Genomic DNA, 12,263 nt, shown 5'->3' with positions numbered 1-12,263 from the left:
CCATTCCTTCGCTCTCATAAACGACGACTGGATTGGGGCATTGTGTTTATCTATAAATGCGGATAAGAAATCGAGAAATTATTAGAATACAGTAAGTCATCACTATCCAAAAGTAGTGCGTGCCCGTACGGAATGTTCACATCATTCCACGAATTATTGCTTGCATTGAAGTAACAACTGCTGTGATACTTACACACAGAGTTAATTAAAATCAACTTTACCTCCCTGTCTTTGCTTGCCATGACATTCACTGCCATTTACCATTGGCACTCCTACCCCACGGTAACTAAGGCACCGATCGATCCCCATCGTCACCAGCATGGCACGTGACATCGTCGGACGGCCGTGCAGCGGCCTCCGCAGCCACGCCTACGCAGCACGTGTCCTGTCATTGGTAACTAAATGGCGCATCGGCCACGCCTACGCAGCACGTGTCCTGTCATTGGTAACTAAATGGCGCATCGGCCACGCCTACGCAGCACGTGTCCTGTCATTGGTTGGTAAATAAATGGCCATAACTTGGGAATCACTTGTCCGATTAATATCAGACCTTGAAAAGGCACATCCTCAGGGCCCCACCAATATATCTGGCAAGTTTCAATTAGATCGGACCAGTGGTTGTCGAGAAACAGCGGTCTCACTCACACACACACACACACACACACACACACACACACACACACACACACACACACACACACACACACACACACACACAAACACACACACACACAAACACACACACACACACACACACACACACACACACACATTGCTGGAATTATAGATAGATGATAGAACCAAGAAAACGCATAATAATGCTTTGTGAGAAAAAACAACACCACAATCTGTGTGGACCACTGAACTAAATACATCTGGCTAACTGGTTTGCTGAAATAAAATGTCACCGGCCGCCATCTTGGTACTCAATACAACACAAAAAGCTGTATAAAATAAAGTTTATTTAAAAACCTGCTCTTGGTCCTCACCACAACATAAAAAAGCCCTATAAAAAATAACAACTTAAAAAAAAAAATACTAATCTGATTTTTTTTTCCACGTTGTTCACCGGAACTTTCGGTCGGTCGGGAGTCCAAAGATGGCGGCGGCGTGGCTTCATCAACAAAAGCACTCTCAATATCCGGTAGTATAAAATAGTTCCTCCATATCATTGAGCTCAATGACGTCACCCTTCAAAGTTTGGTCGAATATTTGCCGACAAATCGCACGATAAATTTGAATAAATTTTTAACTATGTGGACAATTTGTTTTGTAATGGGTTTTTCATAACTTTTTGTTTCTTCAAAAATAAATTTATTCTTTTTTAATTTCTCCTATTCTTCTGTGACATTTCGAGCGGTGTATACACCGTATGACATCGGTTAATGAAATACTTCTGTTCACCTGTAAGAAACTCATGTAATTTAGGTGTGAACGACGGTAATAAAATAAATGATCACTGAATAAACGTGATTTAAGAAACTCCGAATTGGTTTCAAATATATTTATATTTATATTTATAATTATAATTATAATTATAATTATAATTATAATTATAATTATATCACTTCCGGGTTGAGAACACGTCACGCTTGTGGTCCATCGGCGTTGTTCCACTCACTGTGTTCACTTGAATACAATCCTCACCGGCTCTCTGAGATCCTTCCACCTTGATCAAGGTGTCGCGTGGTGACTTGTGAGACGACATGGCTTTTCCTTTGCCGCGGCCCACAGTCCCAGAACTCCCGAAGAAGCTCCTTCGAACGCTCGATTGTCGCCAAGGGACCGTGCGGGCTGTCCGTTTCAGCGCGGACGGTCATTACTGCATGACGTGCGGGAGTGACAAGACCCTGCGCCTGTGGAACCCTCTCACTGGTCGTCTGCTCAAAACGTACACCGGTCACGGGTTCGAGGTCCTGGACACCGTCGGCTCGTGCGACAACAGTCAACTGGCGTCGTGCTCTGGGGACAAGACCGTGGTGTTGTGGGACGTGGCGTCCGGACAAGTAGTGCGCAGGTTTCGTGGACACGTGGGCAAGGTGAACTGCGTGGACTTCAATGAAGAGTCCACGGTGATCGTGTCGGGGTCCATCGACGGGTCGGCGCGTTGCTGGGATACCAGGTCGCGCCGCCCGAGCGCCGTGCAGACGTTGCCCGAGGCGCGCGACGGGGTCTCCTCGGTGCGCGTGTCCCCGCACGAGATCGTCACGGGGTCTGTGGACGGTCGTGTTCGCCGCTATGACGTCAGGCTCGGGAAGCTCTACTCGGACCACATCGGATGTCCCGTGTCGAGCGTGGCTCTGAGTCGAGACGGACAGTGCGTCCTCGCAGCCTCGCTCGACTCGACTCTCCGGCTTCTTGACAAGGAATCCGGAGAACTTCTCGGAGAGTTTTCTGGACACCGAGCGTCGTCGTACCGCGTGGAATGCTGCTTTTCCGAGCGGGACACTCACATCGTCTGTGGCTCCGAGGATGGCCGAGTTTGTTTCTGGGACTTGCTGGAAGGTTCAAAGGTGTTAGAGCTGCCTGTTGGCAAAGGGGTCATTTCCTCCCTGGCGTTTCACCCGAGCGCACCTGCCCTTCTCACGACTCATTCTGGAACTGTTATGCTTTGGAGAGAGGAGAGTTATGAGCTTGAGGATGCAACAACTTGATCATCTGTTTTATAAAACTCTATTCCTTTACATTCTGTGTCCAGTTGCTTTTTGATGTGTTCTTGCCAACAAATTTTTACCTGCCCTCTACAGTTACATTTTTATCATATAATTTAAAAAAAAAACTTTAAAAAAAAACTTTTCATCAACTTCATTGTCACATTGAGTAACCAGAACAGCACTCGGTTGATCGGTCGGATCTGAATCCAGACCTGAACCAAACTCTAATCTGCTTGTTCTTGTCACTTACCCAACTCGTCCACCTAGTTTCGTCATAATTCAACAACTTTTTGAGTTATCGTTTTTTAGCCCCATCTCTCAATGGTGAAGAAGCATTTTAAAATAAAAAATAAAAAAAATGGGGATCCAGATTCTCACCAAAATCGAATCGAGTCGTCCGCACACCAAACCTCTCCACCAAATTCCGTCTGAATCTGTCCATAATTTTTGTTTTTCAGATATCCTGCTCACAGACACAGACAGACAGCACTTTTCCATGAGTTGTGGCTTTGAAAAGTTTGTTTCATGTGCTTGAAAATAACTCAAGTAAGAACCTCCCAAGTATGGTGACTGGAGGTGCAGACCTTTGCGGATTATAGAGGCTGTTCACTGTTGACAACCGACACATCAGATGTAGTCTTTCATCAATTGAAACCTGGAATGTGAACATGTCCACCTTGAGGTCCCACCTTAGACAGAGGTTATGTTGAATCTGTTAAATCCTGACACCATACTCCCTTATTCCTTCCTGCACTGTCCTGAGACCAGAGGTGGCCACTGATGGTGGTGGTTGTTATCAAAGAAATACAGAACACCTTAATTCTGTACTTGACAATCACTTTGTTGAGGTCACTGTCAAGGTACCACAGGAATCTTAAATTACTTTTGTTTTCTTTAAAATGACAAAACAGTGTAACATCAAGTAGATGTCAGCTATTTATAGTGACAGACTACTTTTTGACAGGAGGCTGGTCTGATGAGTACATTATTTAGCAAGACGCCCTGAAATTGAGTACCTAAGTCAAGCATTACTTTAATTTGACCCATTTTCTGCAAGTAGTGCATTCCAAAACATCTAACAACAACAATTAACTTTAAATTTGGAAGTCCTCAAGTTCTAAATCCCACTCCTGATAAACCAAATGTCATGTTCACGCCGATTAAGACCAATGCTGGATGTTTTGGCCAAACTGGCTGTTTACTCCCTCAGATGTTCGAATAATGGTGAGTTTGTGCGCGTGAGAACTGAGGAAGAGACAAAAAAAACCTTAGCTCTGTTAAAACCAACTAGTATGGGCCCATAGGTGCATGCCCATAGGTGAGTGCCAGTATGTGCAGCCTCTCTCTCTCTCAAACCTCGAAAAGGCACATCCATGGGTCCCCAGCAATATTCCTGGCAAGTTTCAATCGTGCAAAAGAAATAATAAATAAATAAACATTAATTGTGACGTCATTCGTGATGTCATAGCAACGTGTCCTGTCATTGGTCGACAGATAAATGGCCGTAACTTGGGAAGCGCTCATCCTATTAATATCAAACCTTGAAAAGCACATCCGCGGGGCCCCAGCAATATTCCTGGCAAGTTTCAATCAGATCGGACCTACGGTCGTCGAGAAACGGTGGTCGCAGACAGACAGACACACACACAGATTGCTGGAATTATAGATAGACGAGTACGGGCCCGTAGGTGAGTGCCAGTATGTGCAGCCTCTCTCTCTCTCTCTCTCAAACCTCGAAAAGGCACATCCGCGGGTCTCCAGCAATATTCCTGGCAAGTTTCAATCGTGCAAAAGAAATAATAAAAAATAAATAAATAAACATGAATTGTGACATCATTCGTGATGTCATAGCAACGTGTCCTGTCATTGGTCGACAGATAAATGGCCGTAACTTGGGAACCGCTCGTCCGATTCATATCAAACCTTGAAAAGCACATCCGCGGGGCCCTGGCAATATTCCTGGCAAGTTTCAATCAGATCGGACCGTCGATCATGCAAAAAATAATAATAATAATAATAAATAAATAAACATTCATTGTGACGTCTTTCGTGATGTCATAGCACCGTGTCTTGTCATTGGTCGACAGATAAATGGCCGTAACTTGGGAACCGCTCGTTCGGTGGACATCAAACCTCGAAAAGGCACATCCGCGGGTCCCCGGCAATATTCCTGGCAAGTTTCAATGAGATCGGACCGGCGGTCGTCGAGAAACGGTGGTCGCAGACAGACAGACAGACAGACACAGAGATTGCTGAAATTATAGATAGATGGGTTTATTTCCAAAACCAAACCAGGGGAAAATTGACCTGACGAAGGAATGCGATGGTGGGTTGGAATGGGGAAGAAAGGGGGAATACGGAATTGATAATAAATAATCTATCCATAATTCCAGCAATCTCTGTGTGTCTGTCTGTCTGTCTGCGACCGCTGTTTCTCGACAACCGCCGGTCCGATCTCATGGAAACTTGCCAGGAATATTGCCGGGGCTCCGCAGATGTGCCTTTTCGAGGTTTGATGTCAATCGGACAAGCGGTTCCCAAGTTACGGCCATTTTACTGCTTTTTCAGTGTTGAAAAGTTGTATATATGGCAGCTGAAGGTGTCGTTCCACCTTCTCATGCCAATTTTTTCCCCAAATTATTAATAACGGACGATCACCAGTCCGATCTGATTGAAACTTGCCAGGAATATTGCCAGGGCCCCGCGGATGTGCTTTTCAAGGTTTGATATTAATCGGACGAGCGCTTCCCAAGTTACGGCCATTTATCTGTCGACCAATGACAGGACAGGGTGCTATGACATCACAATTAATATTTATTTATTTATTATTTCTTTTGCACGATTGAACCTTGCCAGGAATATTGCTGGGGACCCACGGATATGCCTTTTCGAGTTTTGATATTAATCGGACGAGCGATTCCCAAGTTACGGCCATTTATCTGTCGACCAATATCTGCGAGAGAGGGGGGTGGGAGAGGGGGGGATAAAGGAAGGGCGAGAGAGGGGGTGGGAGAAAGGAAGGGCGAGACTAGGGGGGAGAGAGGGGGGTGAGAGACTAGGGGGGAGAGTGGGGGGCGAGAGAGGGCTGCACATACTGGCACTCACCTACGGGCCCGCCCCTACTAGTTATATACAATGACAATAAAACTGATGGCACAACACATACCAGATTTAATCACAGAACGGGATTGAAAATGTGAATTGGATGGCCTAAGCTGTTGGTGGATGAGCAGGCAATGATGAGGTGAGCAGGCAATGAGACGGTGAGCAGGAGAGTTGAAGGCACATGTGCAGGTCGACGAACGGGGCAAGGCAGGCAGACAGAACAAACAGAGCAACAGTTTCTTCTGCAATGCAATGCAATTCTCTCCTTCCCTCTCTGCCACGAATCTCCCTAACATCCCGAACCCACGTGATTCAGGCTCCTCCCTCAAGGCGTCCACAGCTCCGCTCCTGGGGGTGTCGTTAGCTCTGCCCACCGCTCTCCGTTGCCTGGCAGAGCCCCCATGCCAGCCGGTCCCACCCAGTGTGACATTACAAAGGGTTATGTACGTACAATTTCCTAAACCTTAATCCCTAATTATGACCATGCACCATCCCCTGTATGGTGCACATTCAAACAAGACAATTCTTAAGCTGTTTCCCTACTTATTACACTGAGGTGGGCTCGCTACTCATGCATGGACCATGCTACTTGAAACACTTATATCTGTTCAATGGTAACTTCTAACCCCCCTCCCCCTACAAACATAACAATATTCTCCATGGAGGGAGAAGGGGGGGGGGAGGTTTGCTCCTAAACTGAAAATTGTGTCAATCGGACAAGTGGTTACTGAGAATAAAAAAACAGAAGTTAAAACTGATAATAGAGCAAAAAACAAAACAAAAAAAAAAGGGTCGAAGAATTACAATAACTAGTACGGGCCCGTAGGTGCGTGCACGTAGGTGAGTGCCAGTATGTGCAGCAGCCTGCCTGTCTGTCTGTCTGTCTGTCTGTCTGTCTCTCTCTCTCTCTCACTCTCTCTCTCTCTCTCTCTCTCTCGCTCTCTCTCGCTCTCTCTCTCTCTCTCTCTCTCACACCTCGAAAAGGCACATTCGTGGGTCCCCAGCAATATTCCTGGCAAGTTTCAATCGTGCAAAAGAAATAATAAATAAATAAATAAACATTAATTGTGATGTCATTCGTGACGTCATAGCACCGTGTCCTGTCATTGGTCGACAGATAAATAGCCGTAACTTGGGAACCGCTCGTCCGATTAATATCAAACCTTGAAAAGGCACATCCGCGGGGCCCCGGCAATATTCCTGGCAAGTTTCAATCAGATCGGACCGTCAATCGTGCAAAATAAATAAATAAACATTAATTGTGATGTCATTCGTGACGTCATAGCACCGTGTCCTGTCATTGGTCGACAGATAAATGGCCGTAACTTGGGAACCGCTCGTCCGATTAATATCAAACCTTGAAAAGGCACATCTGCGGGGCCCCGGCAATATTCCTGGCAAGTTTCAATCAGATCGGACCGTCAATCGTGCAAAATAAATAAATAAACATTAATTGTGATGTCATTCGTGACGTCATAGCACCGTGTCCTGTCATTGGTCGACAGATAAATGGCCGTAACTTGGGAACCGCTCGTCCGATTAATATCAAACCTTGAAAAGGCATATCTGCGGGGCCCCGGCAATATTCCTGGCAAGTTTCAATCAGATCGGACCGCCAATCGTGCAAAAAAAAAAGAATAAATAAATAAACTTAATTGTGACGTCATTCGTGATGGCATAGCACCGTGTCTTGTCATTGGTCGACAGATAAATGGCCGTAACTTGGGAACCGCTCGTCCGATCGATATCAAACCTCGAAAAGGCACATCCGCGGGTCCCCGGCAATATTCCTGACAAATTTCAATGAGATTGGACCGGCGGTCGTCGAGAAACGGCGGTCGCAGACAGACGGACAGACAGACAAACACACAGAGATTGCTGGAATTATCGATAGATAAAAATTATTTCAACAAAATTATTTGATTTGTCTTCTCCAACTTCTCATAATAAAGCTTTATTGAAAATTTGACAACAAAAGCTCAAATGATAAAAACGTTGTGGGTTCAGGGGTTCAGACTAAAAAAAAAAAAGAATGATCCAGACAGACTGAGACACACAGAAGTTTGTGAAACACTGACTTTCAATTAAATTTTGTTTTGTCAATTAATTTCAACTTTAAACCGGCAAGTAATATCAAGGATTGCGTGAGGTAAGATCAACAAGAACTCGTCAATCCCCCCTCAGAATTACTTGATATACAAAAAGAGAACGACTCAAAATATAAATAGGTCATCACAAAGATCAGCGATTGAAAACGCATACTTTATTGATCTTGGTGTCACTTCGTGCTCAATAATTAATTAATCTGCCACTTGGAAGCAAATCTGTTCAGTTCATGGTGTTGGTAAAATACGCCATCCTTGCTGCTTGCCAAACTTGCCCGTCATAGCCAAAAAACCCAATCCTGCACAGGCAGTGGTCCCAGTGGAATAGCTGTGGGCTGGGGGCGGGGGGGGGGGAAAGAAGCTAATTATAATCACAACAAAGTATAAGAAATTATACATCATGGTGAAACTGTGGGAAACATTTTTGGGGTAAACGGAATGTTTTGAGAAGGAGGGAAGAAACCAAAATAAATTGTGCATGAAGGTTTGCAATGGGGAAGAGATTGGGGTTTTTTTGTATACAAATTCTTGGATCATAGAAGAGCGAGGTATTCTAGGGTAAAAAGACACCAAACTAACATTGGGGCAATAGGTAGATAAAAAAAAAATCAAGATAATTAATGAACAGGAAAGGAGGAGAGAGAGGAGGGGAGGAAACACAGAAACCTGTGAGAGGGTTGGGTTATGTAGGGTTAATGAGTGAAAAGATCGAGGCAAGGGATGGGGGTATAAGAATGGCTGAATGTCACAGGCTGGGATGGAGGATGACAAGAGATGGTGGTCCACCGCCCGCTTAAAGCCTCAGAGGGAAGAATGGGATTTAACCACATCCGGAAGGAAGTTCAACAAACAGAAGAAAATAGGATCAAAAGAGTGGAGGTGAGCAGTAAATCTAGGATTTAGGAATCACTGAGATAAAGGATTTTATGGGCAAAAGGGGGAAAGGCTATAAGGGGAAAGGGGGGGGGGGGGTAACGTATAACAGTACAAGTGGTAGCAGCAGGCAGGAAAGAAAAATGACATTTAAGGATGATTTTGAAGTAATCTCTACTAAGTCCATGAGAATGAATAAAAGATGGAAGAGCTGGAAATTTAAAGTCGATGATGAGGATCATAATATTGTTGTAGTAAGTCAACCTTGGTTTAATGGGGACAGAAATTGGAATACAATATTTGGAGGCTGCAAAATGTATAATTGTAATTGTAAAAAGAAAATCTGAGGAGGCGTAGCAATCTTGGCTAAAGATAGGATCGTCTCATTTTGTTAGTCACCGGCCTGTTGCAAAGTACAACAAAGAACTTCACTTGGCATTTGTTGTTAAAAGAGGTCACTTTGGCTGCTTGTCTTTACAAAAGGGTGATCTACAGTACAGGGGTGGATGGCAATCACAATTTTGTATTTTAAGTGGCATAATGATTAGTTTCGGCCAAATAGATAAAAGTGACCTTTTATTTTATTTTACATCTCATATCAATCAAGATAAGCTGGCTTTCAGAAAATGAAACAAAGGGAGCTACATATATTTTCATAGGCCTTCTTACATTTAAAAGTCATCATCCCACTACCCTTCCCCCTCCAAATACATTTCTATAGAATCCCCTTCCCCAACCACCCCAAAATGGTGTGAAGAGCAGTCTTCTCTGTTATGTACCTCCTCCCATTCCTCTTCTCTCACTATTCCCATTCCCACTATCTAACACCTACCTATCTCCTTCCGTACACCCGTCCCCCTCCCCTACCCCGCCACCACCACCACCACCATATGGCACACAGGTTAGACAGCACTACTTGGTATGGTGAGTATTGCAAGAGTATTGAGCACAGACAAGATGGGCTGAACTAGCCTTTTCCTGTATTTCATCAACTGTGCAAATATGCAGTGATATATGACCCATGATCACACCTCGCATTCCCAACATGGCTCCTGCTGCACAGCCGCCCACAAAGTGGTTCAGTGGGTCATCGGGTTTATTTCGCACCTGCGCACTGAGGCACGTACCCAAAGCGAACACTGCCCCCATTGCCGCTGAAAGGTCAGACAAGAAAAGGAGGTGAGAAAAAGGAGATGGTGAATGAGGTACAGAAATTAAGATTGAGAAAAAAAAATACTTGTACATTTCTACATATGCAGAGAATCACTACACAGTAAAGCTTGGTGTTGGCTTAACGGTTAAGGTGATTGGTTTAATATATTAGGGTCTTGAGCTCGAGTCCCTGTGTTTCCTTTAAATAACACCAGGTGGGTTGACTCAGCCTGTGTATCCTTCCGATGTCGGAAAATAAGTACCAGCTGACTGGAAACGGGGGCACTGCATCAGCGGCACAGCCGTGCTCCCAGCAATTATACAACCAGCAGCCAAAGGCTGCACACCAAATTATAATGTCACAGTTTATGTAAACAAAGCCAAAGTAGTGATCCTGCACGCACTTCATGCGTTGTTATTTTATTAGCAGAATTAAGATTGTTTGGTTATAATACATGAATTTGCTTTTAACATCTTTTCTCTAAACTTTTTAAAATGCGCATTGATGTAGCAGCCAAATAAGATATTTTTATTGTTCTTGAAGAAAAATGCATAATAGCATCCAAGAAGTGGGTAAGAAAAAAATCATCATCTTTGTGGCCACAATTAATCCCACGTTCCTGTGGGGTTGGCTTGGGGGACTTTTTTTTTCCTGCCCAAGTCTTTCACGAACCAGCTGGCCAGGGCTAACACTCAACCAAGTAGTTGGGCCAGGAATTTGTAATTTGTTTAGGGTGCCGATAATAGCTCGCCTACCCTTCACAAAGGACACTGTGGCAGACAGGCAGACACGATTACAATATCCCCCCCCCCACATCTTTTTTCAAAATGCATGGGGATAGATTATCAACTTGTAGATTAAGCATCTAGAATCTATAATATTACCCAGATATGCCGTGCACCGTGGATTTCTAAGTCACTACACAGCATAAAACTACTCACCCACTGTTGCTGTGGATGACGCCGTGAACCAAACACCATCCCAAGTTGTTTTACGAGTAGTCAGTGCCTGGACACTTAAGGAGCCAACAAGACCTAGGAAGCAACAGGGAGGATATCAATAACGAAAGCCAGTAATATCATGAAAAATAAAATGTATGCATTTCCCAAAGTCTACAACTGAACTCATAAAATCTTACAAATCGAAGCATCACAATCCTCAATAAAGAAATAAAAATAAATATTGAATCCCGCTACAATTTGAGAAGTGTGTGTGTGTGTGTGTGTGTGTGTGTGTGTGTGTGTGTGTGTGTGTGTGTGTGTGTGTGTGTGTGTGTGTGTGTGTGTGTGTGTGTGTGTGTGTCTCTCTGAATCTAACTTAAATGCACACCTTAACCAATGAACGAGTTTAAAACCAGTGGTTGCACTTGGGGTTTGCACAGGCCATAAAATCATAGTCGTAATTCTCCCCCTCACAGGGAGTGGGACTATACAAGTCATCCCGTCCGTAATTAACCCTGCGCATGCAAAGCGAAAAGCGGGGTTAGGCAGTTGGTTCATGTCTGTCTGTCTGTCTTATCAGTTTATGATCGAGAAACAACTTATTTTAATTTAATGTTACATATTGAACACAAATCGGAACATGAACAGGAAGACAAGTCTTGTCGTTTTACCATCCCTTGGCCCAGAATTTGTCCCAATCACACATGCACAGAGAGGAGTGAGATACTTTTTTTTTTTTTTACTCTGTCTGCCTGTCTAGCAGTCAAACAAAGTTGAAAATCATTCCAAACAGGAAACTTACTGTTTTAAGGATGTTATAATGGACACATACAGCAGGCACAAAGAACTAATGTAATGCGTTAGACAAGGTGATGTCATAAAAACTGCGTAAAATGGTATTAAAACAATGAATTAATTTAGTTATACAAATTTTACAATATTTATATTTTCATTTAAATTGAATTTTGTACTTGAAGACTGAAGAAAACAAATCACCTTCATAATACTTCAATGAACCTCAAGTTTCGCAAATTTTTTTTTTGTATACCTTGTCGAGGCACGTATGAGAGCTAACACACAATGCACAGCAAGGGGGGGGGCATGAGACAAGAGGGGCAGGAGAGGGAAGGACAAAACAGTGGGGAACAGAGACATTAGGAGATCTGTGGAAGGGAGAGGGATGGGGCGGGAAACATGGGGAATACAAGATGGACATTACAGGGACCTTCAGGAAGGAAAGCAGGGAATATGAAGGAGGTGGGTTTGGGGTGGATTAACGGTGGAAGAAAAGATCAAGGATTTGGATGGGGGACGATAAGAGGTGGTGGTGAACAGATGTTTTGAAGGCCTGGAGGGAAGAATGGGATTGAACAGAATGAGGGAGTTTATTCCAACCAAACTCATCAAATCTTACAAACTGAAACATCACAAT

At 44.0% G+C, this 12,263-nt stretch overlaps 2 protein-coding genes across 2 annotated transcripts in view; one reads left to right on the top strand and one right to left on the bottom strand.

The window, feature by feature from the left end:
- The first annotated feature begins 1,575 nt into the window (after nt 1–1,575).
- WDR83 (WD repeat domain 83) lies at nt 1,576–2,739 on the top strand. Its single transcript, XM_085871025.1, has one exon. The coding sequence runs from the start codon at nt 1,707–1,709 to the stop codon at nt 2,652–2,654; it is 948 nt and encodes a 315-aa protein (XP_085727151.1). The 5' UTR covers nt 1,576–1,706; the 3' UTR covers nt 2,655–2,739.
- A 5,263-nt stretch (nt 2,740–8,002) lies between these two features.
- The window catches only part of NDUFA11 (NADH:ubiquinone oxidoreductase subunit A11), a 19,398-nt gene continuing 15,137 nt past the window's right edge, over nt 8,003–12,263 (bottom strand). Inside the window, exons 2-4 of the mRNA XM_085871023.1 lie at nt 10,832–10,924; nt 9,769–9,891; nt 8,003–8,199 (exon numbers count right to left, since the gene is read on the bottom strand). Of these exons, the coding sequence (XP_085727149.1) occupies nt 8,093–8,199; nt 9,769–9,891; nt 10,832–10,924 (323 nt within the window). The 3' untranslated portion in view covers nt 8,003–8,092. The remainder of the gene's footprint in view (nt 8,200–9,768; nt 9,892–10,831; nt 10,925–12,263) is intronic.

The sequence above is a fragment of the Eptatretus burgeri genome, chromosome 2 (assembly GCF_056783735.1).
Source record: "Eptatretus burgeri isolate ZD-2024b chromosome 2, Ebu_testis_v1, whole genome shotgun sequence".
Lineage (NCBI taxonomy): Eukaryota > Metazoa > Chordata > Myxini > Myxiniformes > Myxinidae > Eptatretus > Eptatretus burgeri.
Note: the sequence above shows the minus strand (reverse complement) of the source record. Positions and strands in the feature narration are given on the sequence as shown.